We start from the raw sequence: 27,914 nt of genomic DNA, 5'->3' as shown, positions 1-27,914 counted from the left end.
ATTTACCAAATATAGTCCAGTCTGTATCCTCAATTCTTTACTCTGCAGCTCCCTCTCGTCAATGCTCTACACTGCAGCTGCATCTCCTCAATACTTTACACTGCAGCTGCACCTCCTCAATGCTTTACGCTGCAGTTCTGTCTCTCCTCAATGCTTTACACTGCGTCTCCTCCTCCTCCTCCTCAATGCTTTACACTTCAGCTCTGTATCCTCCATAATTTACACTGCAGCGCCACCTCCTCCTCAATGCTTTACACTGTAGCTCTGTATCCTCAATTATTTACACTGCAGCTCCACCTCCTCAATGCTTTACACTGCAGCTCCACCTCCTCAATGCTTTTCACTGCAGCTCCACCTCCTCAATGCTTTACACTGCAGCTCCACTACCTCAGTGCTTTACACTACAGCTGCACCTCCTCAATGCTTTACACTGCAGCTCTACCTCCTCAATGCTTTACACTGCAGCTCCACCTCCTCAATGCTTTACACTGCAGCTCCACCACCTCAGTGCTTTACACTACAGCTCCACCTCCTCAATGCTTTACACTGCAGCTCTACCTCCTCATTGCTTTACACTACAGCTCTGTCTCCCCTCCATGCTTTACACTACAGCTGCACCTCCTCAATGTTTTACCCTGCAGCTCCACCTCTTCAATACTTTACACTGCGACTTCTCCTCCTTAATGTTTTACACTGCAGCTCCACCTCCTCAATGCTTTACACTTCAGCTCCACCTCCTCAATGCTTTACACTGCAGCTCTGTCTCCTCCATGCTTTACACTGCAGATCCACCTCCTCAATGCTTTACACTGCAGCTCTGTCTCCTCCATGCTTTACACTGCAGCTCTGCTACTTCAGACTAGTTGCTGTGTAAAATACCCAAATCATTTGCAAGTGAAGTTAATAAACTACAATGAAATATGAAGCCTTATAAAATCACAATGAGAGTGTGTAAATCCTTTCTGACACCAGTGGTGGGGCACAGGGAAGAGGTCACTCAACGTATTTGGAATTCCGAGGTGCTTAACATGTTGTTCTGATCTTTAAGGAGGGGAGATGGGTGCCTCACCGCGAGTGGATACGGTTACTCTGATCGTGTCAGATGGGGAATCCGTCTCAGCCGACACCTGTTGCATTGAGGGTCCTCCTCCCCCGCCGATCCCACTTCACGCCAGCCTCCCCATCTATGATCTGAATATCACCCTTACGCCCGTCAATAATCAGCTGCCGGTGATAATCATTGGTAAGTGACAGATAATGAAGCGTTTATCACAATCACTTCATATAGGAGTGCCATCAGGCTCGGACTGGGCCACCGGGGGACCGGGGGTTTCCCCGGTGGGCCCCGGAGCTACAGTGGGCCCCCCCGGGCCCCCCAGCAGCCGTGACTGTGCCTGGCAGTCTCCATGATTCAGTATCAGCATCGGAGCTGCCTGTCACGGCACAGCGTAGTGATCTTCTTCCAGGGCAGGAAGTAATACGGTGGGGGCGTGGTTACAGTGCCTGGGTGCGCGGGGTTGTGGAGCAGTGTAGGCAGAGCCTTGAGGAGAGAGCAGAGAACAGCTCCTGGAAGGTCCCGCCGGTAACAATCATGAGGGGAGGGAGGGAGGGGGGTTGTGTGACTGGAGATGCAGCTGCTGAACATGATGCCGCGCTGCTGTGGAATTAGGAGTGTGTCTGGGGGAGGGGGGTGCCGTCAGGATGCTGCTGGAGATAACGCTGAAGGAATTTGGAGTGGCCTGGAAATGACTGGGGGGAGGGGGGGGTGCCGTCAGGATGCTGCTGCTGGGGATGATGCAAATTAAGAGTGACCTTGTAATGACCCCTTTGTGCCGTTGGGATGCTGCTGGGTGCTGAGCATGATGCTGGAGGAATTTGTGTGTGTGTGTGTGTGGGGGGGGGGGATGTGATCATAGGGATGATCATATTTGCCTTACTTGCCTGTGGCTGTAATGGTAGCTCCCAAGGACTCTTTCCTCTCTTGCCTTGCAGCTCATCCCATACTTTGTAATGAGACAGGACCATCCTCTGCAGGCATCCAGTGAGATTCTGCACATGGTCTGTTTAGCAGCTGCTCTTTCCCATCTCCCTACCTTCCCCAGAGGTCTGTGTGAGACAGCAGTGCCAGGGTTTATGTGGGGCAGCAGTGCAGTGGGACCCTGTTCAACTAGGTATTAAAATATGTACACATTAAGCCCTCAGTACAACACACATAACATATGCACAGTACATACATAACATATATACAGTAGACACAACCAAAAATACACACATAACATACAGTATACACATAACTTACAGTATATACATAACATACTGTATGCACATAAAAGTCTAATTACAAAGGGATAATCTGCCAGATCAGGCAGATATCTCCCTGTGTAATAGAGACAGCAATCAGCCAACTTGTGAGCAAACACTCACTTGTCTGCTGATCACTGTCTTTCAACATGTATAATAATCTGCCACTGATCACACACCTGTCCATGTAGTGATGTGTGACCAATAGTGATGCATGATGCACCAAAATATCGATACTACTACCGATATTCCGGGCAAAAAAACTATTCGGTACCAGGATTTCCTGGTATCGATACTTTATGGTAAGCTGCAAAATAGTGCAGCTTAACATAAAGTATAGAGCAGAGAACACGGCCAGCGGCTACCTGAGCGCTGGCCAGGTTCTCTGAGTGCTTCCCCTGCCCCCTAGTATCATCTCCTCGGCCCCGTGCACTGTCTGCTCCCAGCAGCGCCAAGTTCAAATAACCAGCACATAGCGATGGCTAGTGTTGGCTATTTTACATAGTACATGCCACTGTTACACTGACAGCGGCATTTAACCCCTCCCGAAACACTCCATATACAGCAGGAGTCTGCTGCATATAGAGCGGCCCCCACTTAACAATTGCCACCCGGGACCCACTGATGCAGTGGTCTCCCATCGCAAGCCCCTCCGCCCCGGGACCCGCCGGCGCAGCGGTCCTCCAGCTTAAGTCTTCCTCTCCCCAGCACAGCGGTCCTCCATCGCAGCAATCCTCCACCCCCCTTTCCCAAGACTCACCGATGCTGCAGTCCTACATCGTCTGCCAGTACAGTGGCAGTGGATCTGGTCCGGGACTTTGGGGGTGGGTGGGTGGGGGGGGGGGTTCTGCTGCAACTTCCATATCTCCTTGTGCACTACAGCTCCCAGCATACCCACTTGTGCACAGGGAGGTATGCTGGGAGTTGTAGTGCACCACTAGGTATGCTGGGAGTTGCAGTTGTGCAACAGAAGCCTCAGCATACCTCCTAGTGCATTACAACTCCCAGCATACCTCCTTATGCACAAGTGGGTATGCTGGGAGTTGTACTGCACAAAAAGTTATGCTGGGAATTGTTGTTATATTGGAAGGCTGTTGCAACTCCCAGCATACCTTCTTGTCCACAAGTGGGTATGCTGGGAGTTTGAGTGCAAAAGAAGGTATGATGGGAGTTGTTGTGTTGGGAGGCTCCTGCTGCAGAACTACAACTCCCAGCATACTTCCTTGTGCACAACATCTCCCAGCATACCTTATTTTGCACGACAACTCCCAGCATACCTCTTTGTGCACAAGGGGGTATGCTGGGATTTGTAGTACAAGGAGGTATGTTGGGAGTTGTTGCTGTGTGGGGAGGCTACTGCGATAGAACTGCAACTTCCAGCATACCTCCTTGTGCACTACAACTCCTAACATACCTCCTTGTGCACTACAACTCCTAACATACCTACTTGTGCACTACAACTCCCAACATACCTCCTTGTGCACTACAACTCCCAACATACCTCCTTGTGCACTACAACTCCTAACATACCTTCTTGTGCACAAGAAGGTATGCTGGGAGTTGTAGTGCACAAGGAGGTATGCTGCGAGTTGCAGTAGCCCCCCCACACAACAACAACTCCCAACATAACGCATTGTACTACAACTCCCAGCATAACTCCTTGTGCACAACAACTCCCAGCATCATAGCCACAGTCTGGGCGGGGGGGGCATTATATTAAGCATTTTTTTCAAACTTTAATAAAGTATTGAACTGGTATCGAGTATTGAAATAAAAAAAACTGGTATTGGTATTGAACTCAAAATTCTGGTATCGTGACATCCCTAGTGGCCAACAGCTGAATACAGCGAAAGGCTGCATGAACATTGCTAGCAATCATTGAGTAGTGTACTTGGCTCAGTAAGTGAGCACCAATCTAGTAATGTGGGTCTTGCCTTGTCATGTTGTAATGCAGTCTTAAAGGGTTACTCCGGCCATGCTTACTTTGTATGGAGCTCAGGTGCTGAAAGTTTGACATCATGGCATGGCATGCGTTCCAGCGCCACCATTCTGTGCCGTGATGTCAGCTGCAGAGGGTGTCTCTTGCTTCAGGCTGCGCTGCCCTCCTCTTCAGACACAGTACTGTGCCATACCCTTGCAATAAGCGAGAGTATAGCTCTGCTCTGTTGGCTGTACTCTTGCTTATCCAAGGGCTACTCTATTTTCAACACCGAAACTAGGCCATCTACAATGTTTTCAAGTGTTACTGTTGTTTCAAAAAATGTCATATAGACATGTCAAAAGTTTTGATCGGTGCAGGTCTGAGTGGGAATAAGTGGGGAGAAGTCACTCGCAGTCCTCTCCTGGGCCATTGTCACATGATAAATTTTACTTTTTATAACTGGCATAGAACGGGGGATGGACCACATGGCAACACAGTACTCTTACCGCTTGTTTTCACAATCTGTCTGGGTCTGAGTGTTCAAAACTTTTGACATGTCTCTCTGACAATATCAGAAGTTTTTTGAAATGACAGTGACACTTTAAAAATTAAATAATGCAGAAATATTTTGCACACTAGTATGCTTCCACTGTGATGAATGTATTGATGGTATTATGCATTCTTCTATTTAGAAATATTGTGACTGCTGCACAGTCTGAATGATTAAATGACGTCTTCAAGTCACATGTGAGTCCTGTGCTTGGGTAAACATACTGCACCAGTTCAGACGATTTGGATAAGGATACTTGCTTCACAGTGATACAGGGTAGGTGAAGCACACACAGCCTATTTTTTGATAGCCTATCATCTATTTTTGCATAAAACATAAAGAGAATTAACATCAGAATATTCAGAAGAGAGCTGAAGCCTCTACATTTAGATGGCTGACTGTATACCTGCAGGCCACCATACGAGGAGGTCAGAGCACTTGCATGAGCATTGTGGCCTTTCCAAGCAGTTCCAATCAGTGGGTGTTCAGAAACTTGGACTCAACTGATATTGATGACCTATCCTGTGGATAGTTCATCAGTGTTTTGATTGTGGAAAACCCCTTTAACCCTCTTCCTGCCAAAGGTGTGTCTTCTTAAATGGTTGTCCGTTCAAAATAAAAGAAATTGCAGAGCAGCAGGGTGGTTTAAAGGGAACCAATCAGCCCAATCGGGCTGATATGGTTCCCTGAACTGCTGTATACAGCTGCTGCAGCAGCCACAGCACGTACCGTCCACGGCTGCAGCAAGCGCTGTATACCCGAAAAAAGGACTTTAATCCCCCGGGCTTGTGACCAGCAGCGGTGGGGAAGTAGTCATCTGGGCTGCTCCCCGCCCGTATCTAGTCACCGCACTCTGCCTGTCAGCGTGCTCGGAGAGGATGAATGACAGGCACAGAGGTCCCTTACTGGCACCTGTGCCTGTCAATCATCGCTCCGAGCACACTGACAGGCAGAGTGCGGTGACTAGATACTTCCCCACGGCTGCCTGTCACACGCCTGGGGGATTAAAGTCCTTTTTTTTGAGTATACAGCGGCTGCTGCAGGAGCTGTATACAGCAGTTCAGGGAGCCATATCAGGGAGCCAATCATCAGATTGGGCTGATTGGTTCCCTTTAGACATAACAACCAAGTTATGCACACCTTCTGCTGGCCTCCAACAGCCCCCACTTGTCTCCTCTATCTCCTGATCCCTATGACATCATATCACTGCTGAACTAACCACTAAGACAGTCAGTGGCAGGGCAGCTCCTGTGGTGATATGACATCACAGGAATCTGGAGATAACTTGTTAGTTTAAACCACCCCTTGCTGGCCTGCAGTTTTTGTAAGAGCAACCCCTTTAATGGGAGCCAAGGATGTATAAGATAAGTCCTGTTCTCTATGGACTGTATAACACTTTGAGACTTGTTCCTGGCCTTGATTTAAAGCCAATAATTTTAGCTTTAGCGGTGCTTGGTGCATTTTTATCCAAAACTATTGCCAAAAAAGATTTTTTTTTTAGATTGTTGGATGAGTTTGATGAACAAGCTTCCAATTTTTTGAAACTAAAGATGAGTGAATTTACAGTAATAATAAAATTAAGCGCTCCATTATTTCTGCAATCCGCTCATCAGCCGGCTGCCTTTTAACTGACTACTGCTCTGTGCTGCTCCTTCCTTATTGCTGGGAAAAGCTGGATCCAGTCCTGGGGAACAGGGAGAAGTGTCCAAGGACTGGATCCAGCTTTTCCCAGCAGTCAGGAAGGAGCAGCACAGAGCAGTAGTCAGTTAAAAGGCAGCCGGCTGATGAGCAGATTGCAGAAATAATGGAGCGCTTAATTTTATTATTACTGTAAATTCACTCATCTTTAGTTTCAAAAAATTGGAATCTCTAATTAATTTATATCTCTTAATTAGAAGTTTTGGTCTAAAAGTCAATGCTGCATATCTCTTGAAAAAGATATAGGTGACATGCAATGTATTGGCCACTAGGTCAGTGGACCTGCTCAGGGTATATAATTGTGCCATGCTTCCAACCAATGACCTACTAGAAAACTTGCTGTGTTTTTTTTTTTTTTTTGTGTTCAGTAGTGCGTGGACCATACTTTTTTCAAATTTACCATTATGTTCAACCAGCACCCTTACTAGATGGTGTGCGGGGACATACTATTATTTGTGTTTAGCATGTCAAGATAATAGAAATCATCATCAGGTTGTCTGCTTTTAGGAAATATTTAGGGTTTAAACCAGTGCTTCTTAAACTGTGAGGTGGGCCTTACCAGTGAGGCACCCTGTAGTGATTGGTGAGGCACAGCTGAGGAGCCAGTTTTCACAAAAGCAACTATGATATGCGCAGTCCTCCAAAATCTCCATTTTAGCAACATTTATTTATTTGGTACTTTATTAGTATCTAGAGCTTGGGAGACAGGTAAAAGTTAGCCTTAGCAGTATTTTCAGCTTTTAAATCGACTTTCACCACAGATAGTGAGGCCCAGGCTCCCTCTTGGTCATTCTGGTGAGGCCCAGGCATTGCCTTGGTCTGTTGGGTGAGGCTCCAGTAGAAATAGTTTGAGAAGCGCTGGCTTAAAGTGTCACTGTCATCATAAAAAGAGACATGTCAAAAGTTTTAAACGATCTGGGCCTGAGTGTTCAGACCCGTACCCACCAGGAGAACATGCTGGCTCTGTGTTCTTCCTCTACCATCTCTGTGCCACGAGATCAGTCAGTCTCTGACTGATAGTCTAGGTAAATCTGTGGAGCCCAACTGAAAGTTAGCAGCGGATATGCTGCAGCGCGGTCCTCTCCCCGCTCCTTCTCCCAATCGGTACGTACCTGAACACTTAGACCTAAAAATGGACATATAGTTATGTCCTCGCATGAAACAGGCACGAGCCGTGCTCGGATCCCAGCAGTTAACCCTATAGATGCTGAGGTCAATGTGATCACAAGATGTCTCCAAACTTTACTGTAACAGTAAAATTGAGTGAAAATGTAAAAAAAAACACTAAAAATAATGAGTAAACAAAGTGAAATACACACATAATCCACATATCCTCCAATGCATATAATAAATGTACTTCAAAATCGATAGGATAAGTCATAGCATCACAGAGTTATAACCATATAAAGTGAGACAGGTCAGATTTGAAAAACGGGCCCAGGTCCTTAAACTGTCACTGTCATTATAACTTTCAAAATCAACAGTAGATGTGATATAAAGCAAGTTTGCAATATACAGTCTTTTTTTGTTGTTGTTATGCTAAAAATCAAGGCTGAACTTATCGGAAATCGAGGTCCAGTCTCCTGAAGGCTGCTATATAACAGCTATACTTACTGTATCCAGGTCCAGTCTCCTGAAGGCAGCTATATAACAGCTATACTTACTGTATCCAGGGCCAGTCTCCTGACGGCGGCTATATAACAGCTATACTTACTGTATCCAGGTCCAGTCTCCTGAAAGCAGCTATATAACAGCTGTACTTACTGTATCCAGGTCCAGTCTCCTGAAGGCAGATTTTCTGACTTGTGTTGATTGAAAAAAAACACATGAAGTCCCAGCGAGTACAGAGAGTCACGACTCAATGTGTCCATCAATCACATGACTGCCTTCTCTCTGTGAGAGCTCATATCAGCTGGGATACACAGGACTTCCTGTTATATGGCTGTTTCCTGTTCTTTGAAAAAAACAGTCAGAAAACAGGAAGTGCCGTGTTTTCCATGATAACTTAAAAAAAAAAAATTTAAACTGCAAACTTGCTTTATATCACATCTACTGTTGATTTAGATATTGAAAGTTATAAAGACAGGGACACTTTAAGGCCAAAATTAGCCCGACCATAAGAGTGTTTTGGTTATTGTTAGTGTACAGTACATAGGAAAGTATCATACAGTTAAAAAAAGCTAAGATTTTAATTACTTTTTATTTATAGGGCAATGTCTTCTAAACGACCTTGTCCTTCTCAAGAAGTATGTGAAGAAGCAGGCCCCAAAAAGAAAAAATATAAAACTGGCTCCCAAAAAAGATTAGAGGCTACCCGAAAAGATCTGGCAAAAGCTGGATCAGCTCCAGGGCAGCAGAAATTGTGGCACTCAGTAGGTGTGACAAGCCAAAGCTCAGTGCAGCCAACAACATCTTGCTCTAAAGCTCATGAGGCAGTGGCAGATGTGGTAACATCCATACTTGGTGAAGATGAAGCTGACAAATCATCTTTATCACAAGCAATAGAGGAGGTGTCCCCAGAAGTTTCAGCTCATAACTTACTTGAATTAGAGGAAGAGAGGGAGAATGAAAGCTCAGACTCTGACATTATATTGTCCGAACTGCCTTCCACATCCACTGTGTGCAATGCATTTGAGGCACCAGACCCCACGAGTAATTTGTCCACCAAATTGAATTTTATGAAAATGCACCCAATTCAGCCATTGACGGATGCTGTCCATACACTACCCTTTCAAGCACACAAGGTTTATCTACGTTCTGTGCCTGGTGGTAGTGCAATTCCAAGGAAATGGCTGTCCTATCATGTAGAAACACAGAACCTTTTTTGTTCAACATGTATGGCTTTTTGTCCAAACAGACGGAGTTTTTTTATTACTGGGTGGAAGGCTGACAAAGCGCATGTTTATGCACGCATTAAAGAACATGAGGAGTCAAATTTGCATCAGGTCTCTGTATCAGCTTTTTTGTCGGCGGAAAATAAAGCAGATATTGAAACACTGATTAATGTTGATTTACAAAATAGACATAAAGAGAAGGTCCAACAAAACCGTGCAGTTGTTAAGAGAACCATAGATATTATTCTTTGCATTGCAAAGCTAGCTCTTGCTTATAGAGGGAAGGATGAGGCTGCTCATTCTTTAGCCAATGTAGAACTAAATCATGGTAATTTTCTAGAGTTGGCAATACTATGTAGCAAATGTGATCCAACGCTCAAAAGACATGTTGATGAAGTCATATCCATGAGCCAAAAAAGAAAAAGCAAACACCCAGAAAGTAAAGGAAGAGGCAGTCTTGTTACCTTCTTAAGCAAAACATCCATAAATCGACTAATTTTAATAATGGCTAACATGGTAAAACAGAAAATCAGTCAAGAAGTAAAAGAAGCTGTGCAGTTTAGTGTAGAAATGGACAGCACACAAGACGTTTCCGTTAAAGAGCAATGTAGCATTATTTTGCGTTATGTGAAGGGCAGAAATGTACATGAAAGGCTCTTTTCTTTGATCAGTGTTAGCAACACAACAGGAGAAGAGCTTTTTACAAAGATGAAAGAGGAATTAGAACGATTCTCCTTAAGTGTTAATGATATCATCGGATGTTCATTTGATGGTGCCGCCAATATGAGTGGGTGCTACAATGGAGTCCAGGCCCACATAAAAGCTACATCATGCAACGCAATATATACTTGGTGTTACGCTCACATACTAAATTTAGTGATTGTTGATGTGACTCAGTGTGCCACATCAGTAAAATCATTCTTTGGACTATTGGAGAAAACATCAGTTTTTTTCTCTGAATCTTACAAGAGATCCTCTATCTGGACAGATCAGGTATCAGCTCAGTCTCAGGGCCCTGCTAAATTAACCAGACTAAAAAAAATTGGAGATACTCGATGGTGGAGTAAGCCAAGGGCACTCAGTACAATTTTTGGCTCATCTAGTGATTATTCGAAACAACTTTACAGTACTCTATTGTTCTGCTTGGAACACATCGCAGGTTCTTCTAGATTTGACAGCAAAGCTGTAAATGAGGCACACAATTTGCTTCATGGCTGGACAAAGTACGAAACTTTACTAATAGCTTTTTTGTTCATGCAAATTTTTGAAATTGCTAATCCAGTTTCTGAATATCTACAAACTCGTGGGCTTGATATTCTCCAGGCATGGAGAATGATAGAAAATGCCAAAAGACAGATTCTTAATCTTAGAGATTCATTTTCCGACTTAACTACAAGAGTAGACAAGTTCATTGATATGGCTGAAACAGTTTTTGAGGAACAATCCATGACAGTAGTAATTGAGCATAGTTTACCACAAAAAAGGCCAGCAAAGAAAAAAACTATGCCTGGTGAACTAGCCAAAGATGAGCCTTCTCCTGACCCCCTCAAGGGTTTTCAATGTAGAGTATACAACGTTGTCATAGACCAGGCAACAACTAGCATTGAGTCAAAATTTTCCAAAAATGAATCCCTTATACATGAACTGGCACAGTTAGACCCAAGAAGGTTTGACCACCAAACAAAAAAAGACATTCCCACTGAATCATTAAAAACAGTTGCTAAATTGGCAGATGTGGATATTGTGCTACTTAAACAAGAGCTTCTTAGTTTTCAAGAAAACTATGCTTCACTAAAAAAGCCATTCCCTTCTACCTCTGAAGTAATTGAGGGTGATGAAGATGATGAGGATGATTCCACTGAAAGTAGACATGCAGCATGTGAAAACTGTCTGACATGCTGCTACAGACTTTTGTATGATTATAACTTACATTCGGCTGCATATACAAATCTTTATGCAGCATACAAGTCACTCCTAACTCTTGCCTGTACTCAGGTCTCCTGTGAGAGAGTCTTTTCAAAACTAAAAATAGTTAAAAATCGCTTAAGGTCTTCAATTGGACAAGAACTCTTAGAATCCTTCATTTTATTGAACATTGAGAGGGATATTTCTATGATGTTGGATTATGATGATATTGTTGATAGTTTTGCAAACTCGTCTTCTGTTCTCCAAAAGATGCTACTATAAATAGGTTTTGTAGTGTAGTATTCTTTGTTAGTAATTATTTACAAAGCTCTGTATAAATTTTGATCAAAGGTTAGGATCCTCCATCATAAATTCCATCTGTCATACTGGACAACTTACTTTAGCATGCTGTATTATTCTGACATAATGACAGAAACTAGTCAGGCCCCTTTATCGTCAGTGGGGTACATCAAGCACCATTGATGACCATCATGTGGTGGATTAGATACCACCATAATGTTTCATGTTTGCTACTATGACAAAACTGAAGAATAGTCATTCTGACACAGATTTAAACAGGTCATAAGTTATTACATTAATTTTGTTTTATTTAAAGTTACTGTATTGCACTTTGCAGTTACTGTACACAGTAATTTCTTTAAGTTAATTTCATTTATTTATTTAGTTATTTATTTGGTTCATTTTGTTATTTATGCAACTAAATAATTTATTTTTGGTTTTGACTGACCATAATAAAATATGGTTTTTGTGGAAGGGATTTTTCATGACTTTATTTGGGATCCATATCACACAAATCACAAGGGTGAGATTTCGTAAAGCTGCGCCAGTGGCATATGTCATAGAGAAGGTGTAGATACATACCATCTCTGTGTCATACACCAACCGTAACCTCAGCTTGCATAATGGGTAGGTGAAGGCCTGGCCTCCTCCCACACCAGATTTACCATGATTTAAAGGTAAGCAATCCGCACAAAGAAATGGCTCCCTGCTGCACAGCATAGCTCAGAAGCTAGCTAGCAGCTGGTAGCTTTTTTGGGGAGCTGCACAGCAAAGCTATGCTGTGCAGCAGGGAACCATGTCAGCACAATCGTGCTGATTGCTTACCTTTAAGCCTGCATACTGTATTATGTGCTAAAAGGTGCGTTCATGTCAGTGAGGCCTACAAATGATCAGGTACTAGTTCCATGTACAGTTAATATTGGGTGGGCCCTCAGGATCAATTCCCCTGGTGGGCCCTAGGTGGTCCAGTCCGACCCTGAGTGCCATGTTACCATGTGTCCTATTGATGTAAGCGCAAAAATATCACAGCAAGCGGCAGCTGGACCAGCGACCAAGAGCCGGGACCATACACTCAATGTGGTGGTCGTATGGAGCAATGTGTTTACAAACTCATTATATAGTTATTACAGAAATCATTGTTTATTTTATCACTTTTCCCATGTTACCTGTAATACATTCCAAGGATATATTGATATATTGATGTATTGTGTTTAAAGGGAATCTGTCAGCAACCAGGCCCAACCTAAGGTGCTGACAGTGTGTTGTAGCTGGCCGTCCCCTAGTGGGCATGATGCCTTTTGGTAATTTGTCCGTGCAGTAGATTATGCACAATCTCACGTCTCCTACTGTACTGAAGTGTCAAAGTGTTGTATGTGCCACACTCTGGCACTCCTCACCACTCCTTCCTCCTCTTCATAAGAAATAAATGCTGCCCGGCCTCCTGCTCGCTCAGCTGTCAGTCAGTGTCTCTGATTGCAGATCAGTCCTCTGTAGGCAGACAGGGTACGGGAACACTACTAAATATCTGCGGAGATTTCAAGTGGATTCTGCTGCGCGGCCTCCACTTTAAGTTACACCAGTCCCATAGATTCAATGATATTTGCCGGTGCCCAAAGAATTGACACGTCAGGGGCGCAATCATAGTAAATGTCTCCTATAAAGTATATCAGAAAGGGTTAATGTATGTTCCCGCTGACATGTCATCGGTTCTTTTAAAATGACAGTACAGTTTAAGGCAATATTTGTAGCCAAAAATTGAAGAAAAACTGACAGAGTAAGAATATACTGGAAAGATTTGCACAGGGAGGCTGTGTTCACACATAGCATTTCCGTCAGCACCCAGTGATTTAATATCAGAACCAAAAGACACAATCAGCCCATGGTCGTTGTCATCAGCCGATCGTTGTTTAATGTTTTTATTACACACAGCGATGCTGAATCGGTCTGATTTGGCAGATTATGGTTCCGTGTCATAGGGCCCTCAGAGCTGTATTCTCTTGTCCCAGATTACCCATCTGCACCTCTGATATTCTCTATGGGGGATGAATTATAAACAGTATGGATGTTGTATCTTTGGACGCTTGCAGGAGACATCTTTGTTGTGGATGAAGGTTCCTCCTCACCTATATCTGTAAATCACGTGAACGCATCGGATCTGGACACCTTAGCCGATGACTTAATCTTCCTTATGGAGACTCAGCCACAGTTTGGATATCTGGAGAGCACCATACCCTCCCCGGGGTCCGAGAAAAGCGTCCCTGAGGCCAGAATCAGTAAGTCACCTATGTGTGGACTAAAACCTTAAAGTGAGTTTCAATATGTTTTTTCGTTTATTTATTTATTTATTTATTTTTTAATAGATCCAAGTTGTTGGGGCCATACTTGTAATCTAAATCCACTCTCAAATCCACTCTTAAATTTTCCCATAAGAAATCATAAAAATGTCGACAATTGGTTCCACACCCCCAAAAATCATTTTTTATTCTGAATAACATGTAAAACAAATGAAACAAACACTCAGAAACAGCTGAATATGTCATATTATAATTTACAGTACAGTATAACAATCACCATGTGGAGTATAATGTATAGTAAGTGCATAAACCTGAAAACACAGCAGCAGTTTGTAGATACAGGATGGAACTGCAGATCACCATAATGCAGTAGAGTAGTACAACAGGCTAGAATAGAGACAGGGCTGCTGTCAGAGGTCTGTGTGGTCACATGACAAAAATGGGGAAGGGGGTGTGTTCACCATGGCCCAATCAGGAAGTGAGAATCACAGAGCTGTGCAGGAGGACAGTGACAGAAACTTGTCTCTACAGCAGTGTGTATAGCTGAGTGTAAGTGCAGGCACAATATAGCAGGAATGGAGAGGATGAAAAACACAAGGGCTGACAGACAGCAGGGAGCATGAAGGAATGAGCAGGGCATATGTGGGTACATACATGCAGCACTCTGTCCGGGGAGAGAGGGGTTACAGCTATGACGAGATTACCTCCACAATCCTGTCCTCTGATGTAAGCCCCAGCCTGAAGTGGATCTGCTATGATTTGGAAGGTGAGGGAGTACAGTGCTGTAGACCCCCTATGCAGACCAGTAAATTGCAAATCTATATAACCTTCTTAAACCGGTGTATTTGGAGGGGAAAAAAAAAAAAGATTTTTGCCGGAGTACCCCTTTAAAAAAATTCCGCCACCACTGGGTGGAGGCTGAATGAATACTGATAGATGTGATCCCTTAAAGGGGTTATCTAGCGCTACAAAAACATGGCCACTTTTCCGTCTACTGTTGTCTCCAGTTCAGGTGCGGTATGCATTTAACCTCCATTTACTTCAATGGAACAGAGTTTCAAAACCCCACCCAATCTGGAGACAAGAGAGGGGGGAAAGTGGCCATGTTTTTGTAGCACTGGATAACCCATTTAAAGTCCCTTTAGAGGCACTGCAGACAGATTTATTATTTCACTGGAGCTGTCATGGAAATACGAGCAGTGTCACATCCTATGGATCTAATCCATAACCATTTCTGTATCCCATCAAGCCTCGTTCAGCCTACAGCATGTGAGCTCCGGCTACATCCGCTACGTCCAGTCACGTCATTGGCGCATTGAGCCCACGTCGGACTTCTTCATGATCTCGGTCACTGACTCCGCCCACAAATCTATGATTGTCCCGTTCTACATTGTCATCAAACCTGTAAATGATGAAGAACCTCGTCTCCACGGCATGAACATCACGGTAATATTAGATGTAAATGGCAGCGTTATGTGGGTACTGTATGGCGGTATTATTTAGCAATTGTATGTATGGAAGTATAATTTAGTACTTTATGGCAGTTTTTGGGTGTACATGTTTGAGTACATGCAGGAGGACCCCTCACTTGTTACTCAGAGCCCCCCACTCCATTATACCAGCTCTGCAGATTCTTGCAGCAGAGAAGATACCGTCACATCTCTGGTCATTAAAATGTGTCGTGTGACTGGTGGTGCAAACACCTGCTGAGCGGGGACGGGATTATCCCGCCGCAGTGTACACATCCCATCAGACAGCTGCTCATCATTAGCGGCTTCTTTTTTGGAAGCAGCTTCAAGGCTGGTGATACAATGAGTATCCAAGTATCCAATGCCCCAAAGTATCTAAATGAGTTAACACCGCACAAGCTATGCACCTGAATATATACTGCAGAATAGTGAGTGCTGCTCTGGAGTATAATGCAGGATGTAACTCAGGATCAGTACAGGATCAGTAATGTATGTACACAGTGACCGCACCAGCAGAATAGTAAGTGCAGCTCTGGAGTATAATACAGGATGTAACTCAGGATCAGTACAGGATCAGTAATGTATGTACACAGTGGCCCCACCAGCAGAATAGTGAGTGCAGCTCTGCAGTATAATACACAATGTAACTCAGGATCAGTACATGATAAGTAATATATTGTATGTACACAGTGACCCCACCAGCAGAATAGTGAGTGCAGCTCTGGAGTATAATACGGGATGTAACTCAGGATCAGTAATGTAATGTATTGTACACAGTGACCCCACCAGCAGAATAGTGAGTGCAGCTCTGGAGTATAATACAGGATGTAACTCAGGATCAGTACAGGATAAGTAATGTAATGTAATGTATGTACACAGTGACCCCACCAGCAGAATAGTGAGTGCAGCTCTGGAGTATAATACAGGATGTAACTCAGGATCAGTACAGGATAAGTAATGTAATGTATGTACACAGTGACCCCCACCAGAAGAATAGTGAGCGCAGCTCTGGAGTATAATACAGGATCAGCATATGTTATATATGTATACATCAAGTCCACTTTATTTATTGGGTAATTCTGTATGGGGGTCAGGGGACAAAAGCTTTAGTAGTATGGATAACCTCCAATTCCTGCAAAAGTGAAAAGAGCAATAGAAAAATCAGGATCTGTCGCCAGTTGTGAAGATGAATGAAGTGAGGTGACAAAGTGTCAGGCGGCAGGGAGACGCCATATTGGCAGGTCTGCGGATGAGTTTGCATTTGATCACTTCTTGTCCCCCGTGAAACGCGCCGACCACAAAGTATAAACAGATCGTCCATTTCTTGCGGCAGACACACATGGCACAGGATAAAGGGACGGTAAATCCCACCACCCATGTGTGCTTCTCAGATGGTATAAATCCCAATCGGTCGCCACACAGGGAGCGGCTATATTTAGGCTGTTCGGTGTTTATAGAGCCGCAGAGGAGCAGGGGATCCGGGAAGAGGCTGCTCTGCGCCGGGGGAGCCTGTGTGTCTTTCCATGACTAATATGGGGCAGTTTGGGACGATCATTGTTTGCTTTCTCCTTAGAACATAGAGCCTCTATGAGCCGACGCTACAATGTTACCAATCTGTCACACTCAGCCTTGCCGGGTTGGCAACAATGTTCTCATTTCAACCCAAAATCTTACATCCAATCCAGCTACATCCCAGCGTGATCCTGCCGCTGACGCCGTCCAAGTCTCAGAGTTCATTCAGAGGTCGGGCAGCAAATTCAATTCCTAATTTCCACCCTAAAAGGCATTTTTTTTTACCAAAATCAAGGAAATCACTCAGCTTTTCCAGAATCCTGAACGCATTCTCATGTTTACTGTCAGCCAGGTTTCCTGGAAACTTTAGCTAACCACAGTTGGTTGATGCTTAAAGGGGTTATCCAGCGTTAGAAAAACACTGTCGCTTTCTTCCAAAAATAGCACCACTCTTGTCCTCAGTTTGAATGAGGTTTTACAGCTCAGATCCATTTAAGTGAATGGGAGCTGAATTGTAATACCTAACACAACCTTAGGGCAGGGGTGGTGCAGTTTTTGCAAGAAAGCAGCAGTGTTTTCTCTAATCCTGGAGCATAAAAATGTAGTCGTAAAAAGTTTTGGCTCTTTGAACAAACTTTGCTGCAATTTCCTTTTATTTCCAACATCTCTGCTTGTTGTCAGTGAGTGGGAACATTCTGGAACAGACCTAATACTTATAAAAGCTGACATTTTGTCTAAGTCTGGGCATTTCTCTGTGTGCTAAATACATCATCGGCAGCCAACTCTCTTCTGTGCTGATAGTTTGGTGCAATGTATCAGTGCACTTAAAGGGGTATTCCCTTCTCAGGAAGCTGACCCGTAGGGGTCTGAAAGCAGGGACCCCATCGACTCTGAGAATGTAGGTGAAATGTCCCTTGGAAGGAACAGACCTTACTGGTCATGTGCAGCCAGTACTCCATTCCTTCTCTATGTGGCGTCTTTGCTGATCTTGGTACCGTGGCCCAGTCGGTGGATACTGGTGTACGAGTCCCAGGCCTGACTAGTAGAAACCTTCCTACTTAGTCGAGCATAGTTTATTAGAGAGCAGGTGTAGACTCTTCTCTAGCCAAACTAATACTTACTGTCATACACAAGAAGTGTGTGAGACAGGGGTAAACTGGCTAAACCTTCCTACTTGAACTGCCGCTGTGCACAGGGGGAGTGAGACACCTAGTGGCTACAGTAGGGCACATCAGCTACATAACCAAGCTGTGACACCTGGAAGAACTACTTTTACCTGGGTGTGTGTAGATAAAGAAAAACCTGTAATTTGACACTCCATTGGCAATACTTGGAAGCGCCATAGAGAAGCAATAGAGCAATGGGCGCACACACATACAATGGACTTCATCAATTTCCTCCCTGTTCTCAGTAATTGGTCCTGGTCCCAACCATCAGTTCCTAACTGCTCAAACTAATTGCTTCCAGGATTTTTGATGGTTCCATTTTCTTAGTGTCTAAGTTTTTCTTAGCTTTAAAAGTTATACTAAAAGTATGTGAATCCCTGTTGTGTCGTCTGTCTCGCCTAGATAATAGAAGGAGGGAGCTGTGAGATCGGCCCGGCCACGCTAAGCGCAGAAGACCTGGATGTCCCCCCAGACATATTACGCTTCTCCGTCCTAGCCCCCCCAGCGCACGGCTTATTATCCTACAGTCTGCAGCCTACAGATATCAGTCCCTACAAGCAGCTCGATCCCACCGGGACACGCAGAGAGGCCCTCAGAGACGCCTTCACCTTGGATGCACTGAAGCAAGGTCTGTCCTGTATACATCACCTGCATAGGGGTGCAGTTATATAGATACTATGGTCTAAGGGAGATGGGGGGCGTCATCTCTAGACCCTTGAGTCTCTGCTTCCTCCCCATATCCTGTCAGGCAGATGAGACTTATTGCTCTGGGACCTGGTCTGTGTTTGTGAAGCCTCTTTAATTCCTTCTTGTCCAGGATCCAGTTCTTTAGAGGCTTCTCTCTCCCAATCCGCATTACGTACAGCTCGTGGGTGCCCTCTGCTGGCGCCCTGAGGTTACTGCAGCCGTGGCCACACACGCTTCCTATGTAGGGTCAAAAAAATTCCGAAAAGAAAAAAAAATAGTGTCTAATGACAAGATTTACCATCTGGATATGGTAGAAAGTCTTATGAAGTAAGTGAGGAAGTTTCATGGAGAGTGAACACACATACGGTCACCAATCGGCCGCCAGGAAGATGGTTTTGATTTTGTACCTTGTTCCAATAACACATTTCTTATGAAAATAGATGGAAGTTCAAGTGAATTTCCACTTAGAGGTGCCTGTATTTTATAGCTGTTTGCCCTGATGGCCTCCAGGGTGCACGTGGGCGGTCATGTGGACACTTCAGTATGGGAGTGCCTATATGTTCTAAGATATAGGCAGTGGGGAAATCTGGGGATGGGCTTATTTAGTGGTAGGGGATAAACATGCTGATTTTTGAACGTATGCATAGATGGTCACAACTATTCAGCCATAGAGGATACAGATATTGATAAAGATAGTGATTTGCATCCACAGCAGGTCCCTATGCCAACACAAAAACCTGGTAGACTATAAACAGGGACATGATGTCATCAGCATCTCAGTAGTGCAGCCTCAGCTTTCGGGCCTGGGACTTCAGGCTCGGTAACAACAGCTGCAATTTAAGCCAATGAGGATGTAGATATTGATAATGATGGTGATTTGATGTCAACACTAAACAAGTGGACTTTAGCCAGGGACATGATGTCACCAGAATCTCTCAGTAGTGCAGCCTCAGTCACATCTTATTAAGAATCACCACTCTTCAAGCTGCAGGAGATGTAGATATTGATGGAGATGGGGATTTGGGTTCACACCAGGTCTCTGTGACAACACTAAACATGGTAGAATTCAGACAGAGACACAATGTCATCAGAGTCTTTCAGTTGTGCAGCCTCAGGCTTCATATAGTCACATCTTAAGAGAAGACATGGATACGGCCATAGGCAAAAATTCAACCTAGAGTGTGAGATGGCCTTAAGCGATCTTAAAACGTTTTTTTTTTTCAACGATTTATCGATTCGTCTAAATGATCGGCATAAATCCAAATCGTTGCTTCAAAATGGTTGAACGTTCAATTGGGCGATTTATCGCTCCATGTAAACGGACCAAAAAGCTTCGGTCTTGGAATTTCCATCAGCCAGATCTCAGGATAGACGTTAGATATCAAGAGGTAGTTTTCATGTGATTAAAAGGGGTACTCTGGGGAAAATAACATATTTAAAATTAACTGGTGTCAGACATTTACTTCTATTTACAAATCTCAAGTCTTCCAGTTCTTATCAGCTGCTGTATGTCCTGCAGTGGTATATTCTTTCCAGTTTGACACAGTGCTCTCTGCTGCCACCTCTGTCCATGTCAGGAACTGTCCAGAGCAGAAAAGATTTTCTGTTCAATCTTTTTATTGAAAATTTTTCAAAAGTATTTTAACAAATGCCCAATAAAACATGTATTTGTACAAAGCGCGGCATAGTAGGATACAATAAAGCTTATGGTTACATGTGAGATATAGTAACATAAAAGTCCGGTTAACTAGGACCATGGTGAAAGAGGAATAAACAGGAACATTAATATAAACTAAAACAGAACCATCTTCATTGTTCATGGGTCAGTTATTAGAGGGGTTAGCTCTTACGTAGTTATCATGGGTACATAGACTGTGGAAAGGTGTTAGTCACGCAAGTGATGTCAACGGTTTATCTGACATAATGGTGTTGCAAGTCACAATTAACAATGATATATTGGGAGTAGAGAGGAGAGGTTTATTTCTCCTGAATTGAAGTTATACATGAAAGTAGGGAGAAGTGACCCAAGGGCGCCATTTGTTTTCACATTTTTTATGCATAAATTGACCTTTCATTATTATGTCTTCATAAGTGAACGTTATATTAATCATGTTTATTACTTCTGCTAGATTGGGGATTGTAGCAGATTTCCAGTATTTTGTAAGGGCCAATTTTCCTATAATAAGAAGTTGGCACAGTAGGGGTCTATGAATAGCTGAAATATTTTCCAAACCTAGGAATAATAATACTAATTGAGGGGTCCATGTAAACGAACATGGAATTACACTCATAATTAGACTTTTGAGCTGAGACCAGTATGGTTGTATCAATGGGCAGGCCCAAAGAATATGGAATATAGAACCCTTGCTTCCACAGCCTCTCCAACAAAGGTCAGATGAACCGGGAAAAATTTTTGCAATGCGTTCAGGAGTATAATACCATCGTAGAGATGTTTTCAAAGCTGCCTCAACATGAGATATGCAATGAAAAGTACGATGTATCAAACTAAATGCCTTTTTCCAAGAGGTATCAGAAAAGGTCATCCCCAAATCAGATTCCCAGGCTTTTTGTAAGTAGTTTTTGTTAAATAAGGAATATGCACAAAAACTGTCATATAGAGGCCTTAACCCCTTTTGATTTGTCATAAAGTATTGGAAAATAGACTTATCTATAAAAGTATGTAGGAATTTATGGCCTTGTAGAAGATGCCTTATTTGAAGGAATTTATGGAAGTCTAAAGAAGGCAAGGAAAACTCTCTTTGTAAATCTATAAATGAGCGTATAATATTATCTTTGTACAATTGGGATACTTTGGTTATACCTCTGTCTATCCATAGTGAAATGTCTAACTTAGGTAATTGTACAGCTAGGAAGGACAGGGGAATAAAACTTTTGGGTAATAAGGATTTAACCCCTGTTTGTTTGTGATAGTTTTTCCATATAAGTAAAGATGTATTAACTAGGGGATTAGAGCAGGCTGGTTTAGGGCTTTTCCAAAAAGGTGTCAACAACAGATGCTGTAGTTTAAGTGGTGATATTGATGCTTCTTCAGCCTGTTCCCAAGGCATTTCGCTTCTATTTTTCCACCAGTGTTTAAGTTGCAATAAAATTGTTGCCATGTAGTAACCCCTGATGTTTGGGACTCCCAATCCCCCTACTGATCTATGTTTAAATAATATGTGAGCTGCGATACGTGGCCTTTTCCCTTCCCATATAAGATTGGTTACGAGTTTCTGTGCTTTTGTAAGAAAGGTTTTGGGTATGGCGATTGGGAGGGAGCGGAATAAAAATAAAAATTTAGGTAAAATAAACATTTTAAAAAAGGCCACTCTCCCCATCCAGGACAATTCATTTTTTGTTAGGGCACTAATCTCTTTGTTTATATCTTTTAGGAAGGGAGTGAAATTAAGCTCATAAATCGATTTGAAAGAAGGGGGGATAATGACTCCAAGGTAGGATAGGCCTTTTTGAGTCCAATCAAAGGAGTATGAAGTCTGAAGGTGATTTGTAACATCTTGGGGTAAGTTCAGGGGCATAGCTTGAGTTTTTGATGAATTTAGGTGATAATATGAGACTGAGCCGTATTCTCCAATGAGGCGCATAACTGCAGGGAGAGAGGCAATGGGGTTGGTGAGAGAGAGGATAACGTCATCTGCGTATAATGTAATAGTATGTGAACTGTCACCTAATTGTATTCCCTTAATGTCAGGACTGAGGCGAATGGCTTGGGCTAGAGGCTCCATGGCTATAACAAAAATGAGGGGGGAAAGGGGGCAGCCCTGCCTCGTTCCATTTGTAATGGATATTTCTTCGGATAAGGTGCCATTAGAGAATACCTTAGCTGTAGGATTGGAGTAAAGGGCTTTTATAGCCGACAGAATAGGGCCCCCAAATCCCAGATGATGTAATACCGAGAAGGCAAACGACCACCGAAGGCGGTCGAATGCCTTCTCGGCATCTAGAGCCAACATCAAAGCCGGGACACCTCCCGATTCTACCCGATGTAAGATGTTTAGTATGCGTCTGGTATTATGAAAGGTTTGTCGGCCAGAAACAAAACCAGCTTGGTCTGTGGATACTAAAAGTGGTAAAATGTCTGCTAAACGTAAGGCTAATAGTCGTGCATAAATTTTTGTATCCACGTTCAACAACGAAATAGGGCGGAAATTTTTGGGGCAGTCAGGAGTTTTTCCCGGCTTGGGCAAAGTAATGATCAAAGCCTGGAGGTTTTCTTTTGGGAGAGTCCCTGTGTCTAAGGCTTGCTGACACATATTTTTTAAATATGGGAGCAATATATGTGAAAATTGTTTATAATATCTGTTGATAAAGCCGTCCGGGCCCGGAGCCTTATCTAAAGGTAAATCATGGATAATTTTATTTAATTCTTCTATAGAGATATCTTTATTTAATAATTCTAATTGGCTAGGGGTTAGGCTAGGGAGCTGGAGGCGACTCAAGTAATCGTTAATAGTTTCCTCTGTTACAAGAGGGTGATTTTCAGATTCTGCTAGGTTGTATAATTTGGCATAGTATTCCCTGAACCCATCTGCAACATCTTTAGGGGAGATAAGTTTGGCTCCTGAGGATGGGTGAAATAGAAAGGGAATTTTTGCCCTAGTGTGCCTGGCCTTAATGCGTGCTGCTAGAAGCTTCCCTGCCTTATTGTTTTGTGAATAGTAACGAGCTTTTGTACGCTTCAGGTTGCGTTCATATGATTCAAGGAGGATGCTTCTCAGCTCTAATCTTAATTTCCTAAGTTTATCAGCTAGTTCCGGGGAGGGGGTGGATTTGTTGTTGGAGTCAGCTATCCTGATTTTAGCTAAAAGGTCTGACATTTTTTGATCTTTTTGTTTTTTCAGAATTGCCCCAAATTTTACAAATGTGCCTCTTATATACGCCTTGTGGGCGTTCCAAAGTAGGGTCGGATTAGTGACCGATGGTGTATTTATTTCAAAAAATTCAGTTAGGTCTTTTAGTATTAAGGGACCGTAATGAGGGTGGTTCATTAGTGAGGCGTTACAGCGCCATAAATAGGTGGGAGCAAGATTATACCCTTCACTCAGTGTTAAAGTAATAGTGGCGTGATCAGACCACGTGATATTTTCTATTGTAGATTTATCCGCTAAAGGTAAAGAATTAAGAGTTAATAGAAACATATCTATTCTAGAATATGTATTGTGCGTATGTGAGTGAAAGGTATAATCCTTTTCAGAGGCATGATGCAAACGCCAAATGTCATATAGGTCCTCGCTCCTAAGCAGTTCAGAAAGGGGTTTTGTAGAGAGTCTGGGAGGGTTAGATAAATCAACTTTTGGGTCCGATGTGATATTAAAATCACCACAAATAATTAAATGACCTCCACAATTTTTCTTTACAAGCTTAATTGTTTTCTTAATAAATGATAGTTGTTGGGAGTTTGGGGCGTATAATGATGCAATAGTATATTCTATAGAATTGATTAGACATCTCACAATCACATATCTACCTTTGGGGTCTGCAATATGTGAAATGAGGTTAAATGCGACTGAGTTTTTAAAAGCTATCGCCACTCCTCTGGTTTTTGTGGAGAAGTGGGCATGAAAGATATTGGGAAAGTTGCGGTTTTGGAGTCTAAATGCATCATTTTCCAATATATGTGTCTCTTGGAGACATATGACATCACATTTTGTTATTTTTGTTTCTCTCCATACTTGAGCTCTTTTTTGTGGGCTATTTAAACCGTTAACATTTAAGCTTGCAATTTTAAGTACCATGTAAAAACCAAATTATATGCATAGAATTGTTGCATAGAATGAATATTAGGTAGGGCATATAGTGCCTCCCAGCCAGAGAGCACATGCCAAGAAAGCTATTGATACTAAGCATCAGCCCCCCTGTCAGGAAAAAAAAACTGTAGGTTAAGTGAGATGGTAAACGTACAAAACTATTTACAAAGGATAACTTGAGTACACAGAGTACAAAAGTGACCAACATATTTTTGTTAGTCCCAAGAGGTTGGGGAAATGAAACAACGTCCAACCTGAAGCCTAACATTGGAGGCAGTAAGCGCAGGGTCCGTCAGCACCTGTTAATTTGTGAACCGGCATTAATTAATTAGTGGAAGTCCATTCCTTCTGCAGCCTTGAGCGTGAAGCGTTTGGAGATCTTGGTTGTACAATATCGATTTGCCAGGTGTTCAGTAGCTGTTTTCCTTCTTCAGCAGTTTTGGCAACATGAATTTTGTTGTTATATGAAATGAGTAGCTTTGTCGGGAACCCCCAGCGATATAGTATTTTGTTGTGGCGCAGCGTGGTAGTGATAGAACCCAGTGCACGTCTGGCTTGCAAAGTAGCTGCGGAGAGGTCCGCATAAACTGTGACGTTATGGTATGGGGCAGGCAGTCCATTATTTTTCCGGGTATATTCCATTAATTTTTCTTTTGTTTGAAAGAAGTGTATTTTAGCTAACACATCTCTGGGAATCGTGGCATCCAGGTGTGGTGGTCGTGGCACCCTGTGTGCTCTATCCACTTCCAGCTCTATGGAAGGACAGCTGGGCAGGACTACTTTCAGAATGTCTCTGACATATTGCGGGATGTCCTTAGGATGTATTGTTTCAGGGATACCACGTAGTTTTACGTTGTTCCTGCGACTGCGATCTTCGAGATCTGCGATTTTTGCTTTAAGGAACACAACTTGCTCTTCCAACTGATCATGTGAATCAATAACTGTATTATGGGAGCTGGCAAGCTCCTCCATCTTGGATTCTATATGGTTTACTCTGCCTCCCAGATCATCTACTGTCACTTTTAGTGGCACATAGAGGGTTGCAATGTCTTGCTGAAAAGACTTGTGCAGTGCTTTCAATAGATCTTTCATATCACCCATAGAAGGATTTCCCTCATGTATTGGTAGGCTGTCTAAAGCATCCTTGGTATGAGCCACCAAGGTTTGTTCAGACCCCTCATTTTGCTCAGTTATATATTCTGGGGACAGTCTCTGCCTCTGTTTTGCAGGGCTAGATACTGGTGACACTGTGTTGCATAAGCTGCTGTGTGCTGCATCACAGCTGTTAAGTAGTGCGCCATCTACACTTACTGGAGACGAGGACCGAGACCTACCGACACCTTCTTCTGACTCTGGTGATGACTTGGTGAGATCTGGAACTGATGAAGAACGTCTGATGTTAATAGAGTTCTGTAGAGAGGGAGATGATTGTAGAGCAGGCTGAGAGTGCAGCACGCCGGAACTACTTTCTCCCTCAGCTCCATCTTTGCTGGGATCCATCCCTCTTTTAAAGTGGAATTTAGCAGGGTTTGTGGACTTGGAGGATCTTTTTCTCCTGCTGTACATGTCTGGGAGAGGTTCCGGTGTCGGATGGTGCTGAGAATGTCCGGTTTTGCTGGGTTTTAGTTGCTGATATTAGGTGCTGATCACAGAGCCTCAGGAACTCACATCCACCCTGCTAGGCAGCCAGACCACGCCCCCAGCAGAAAAGATTTTCTATGGGGATTTGCTACTGCTCTGGACAGTTCCTGACATGGACAGAGGTGGCAGCAGAGAGCACTGTGTACGAGTGAAAATAAAACTGCAGGACATGCAGCAGCTGATAAGTACCAGAAGACTTTAATTTTTTAAATAGAAGTAATTTACAAATCTGTTAAATTTTCTGATACTAGTTAATTTGAAAGTGAAAAATAAAAAATATTGCCAAAGTATCTTTAATATACAGTAAAGTGCCTTTTATAGTACATCTATTATAAAAGCATTTTGGTTAGTACTATTTGTGCAGCGTGCAAAATAATACACGGAAGAGTTAAAAAAACAAACAAGAGTCACAAGACAAGACACCAATTGGGTTCAATTATTAACCCTTCACATCACCATTTCAAGCTTCCCTGAGTATTAGGTGGTCCAGCTGACCTAGTGGGGGCCATGTAACTATATGGGGGGTGATATGTTGTGGTGGTTAGAGGAGAGCAGGTAAGTGCTCGGTGCCCCTGATGTTCTGCAGCTCCTGTCGTCTTTCACCCGTTCCTGGGAGGGATAAATTAATGACTTGTTTTCCTACAGGAATGACCATTGTGTACACGCATGATGACACAGAGACGCAGCACGACCGGTTTATGGTGCAGCTGACAGATGGCAAACACACAGTCCAGGAGACACTACATGTTCACATAACGCCAGTGAACGATGAAAAGCCGCAGCTCATCAGGTGACGTGTGCGACAAAGACCAAAGAATAACTCCTCATGTCATAGCCAATAAAACCGCCATCGTGTGTCAAAACATATCCGAAAGTCAGATGTAGCAGAGCTGAGCTAGTTGTATGACAGAAGTGGTGGAGCTAAATTTAGGGGATGAAATAGATATGAATAGATAGATAGCACTATACAAATAAATATATTATTATTATTATTATTATTATTATTATTATGATGATAGATAGATAGATGATAGATAGATAGATAATAGATAGATAGATAGATAGGAGATAGATAGGAGATATGCTGCGTTTACATAAAGCGATAATTCGATCGTTTAACGATTTTGAAGCAACGATTTTGTTTTTATAACGATCAGCATTTAGACAAATAAATCGTTAGAAAAATCGTTAGAATATTCTTAAGAACAATCGTTATTGCGATCTTTTTTAAGATCGCTTAAGCCCATCTTTTACATAGGGTGAACCTTTAAAAGACTGTTTACACAAAGCGATCTGCGAATTTTTAGCGAACGACGAACGATGAACAATTTTTCGCTCGTCATTTGATCGTTTGCCGTGTTTACACAGAACGATTATCGCTCAAATGCGATCGTTATTGCAAAATATCGAACGATAATCATTCCGCATAAGATAGATAGATAGATAGATAATTAGATAGATAGATCATAGGCGATAGATAGAAACTAGATAGACAATTAGATAGATAGATAGATAGATAGATAGATAGATAGATAGATAAAAGATAGATAGATAGATAGATAGATAGATAGATAGGAGATAGATACATAGAAAGATAGATAATTAGATTGAAGATAGATAGTTAATTAGATAGGAGATAGATAGATAGATAGGAGATGGATAGATAGATAGATAGATAGATAGATCATAGGCGATAGATAGAAGCTAGATGGACAATTAATTGGATAGATAGATAGATAGATAGATAGATAGATAGATAGATAGATAGATATGTATATAAATTAAGGAGAAATTCTGATAATGTATATTACTCTGTGGTGAACTCAGCATGTAATTTATGAATTATGATGATAATAAAAATAAAAAAAATT

At 42.7% G+C, this 27,914-nt stretch overlaps 1 protein-coding gene across 1 annotated transcript in view; it reads left to right on the top strand.

Annotated features, from left to right (window-relative positions):
• Window positions 1-27,914, top strand: part of LOC138799759 (FRAS1-related extracellular matrix protein 1-like) — a 141,380-nt gene that overhangs the window by 35,628 nt on the left and 77,838 nt on the right. The window contains exons 17-21 of the mRNA XM_069981330.1: window positions 1,049-1,243; window positions 13,597-13,782; window positions 15,053-15,249; window positions 18,353-18,578; window positions 26,689-26,833. Coding sequence (XP_069837431.1) covers window positions 1,049-1,243; window positions 13,597-13,782; window positions 15,053-15,249; window positions 18,353-18,578; window positions 26,689-26,833 — 949 coding nt within the window. The remainder of the gene's footprint in view (window positions 1-1,048; window positions 1,244-13,596; window positions 13,783-15,052; window positions 15,250-18,352; window positions 18,579-26,688; window positions 26,834-27,914) is intronic.

This window comes from Dendropsophus ebraccatus, chromosome 8 (genome assembly GCF_027789765.1).
Source record: "Dendropsophus ebraccatus isolate aDenEbr1 chromosome 8, aDenEbr1.pat, whole genome shotgun sequence".
In the NCBI taxonomy this organism is placed as follows: domain Eukaryota; kingdom Metazoa; phylum Chordata; class Amphibia; order Anura; family Hylidae; genus Dendropsophus; species Dendropsophus ebraccatus.
The sequence above is the reverse complement of the archived record's forward strand: the minus strand, read 5'-3'. Positions and strand labels throughout refer to the sequence as shown.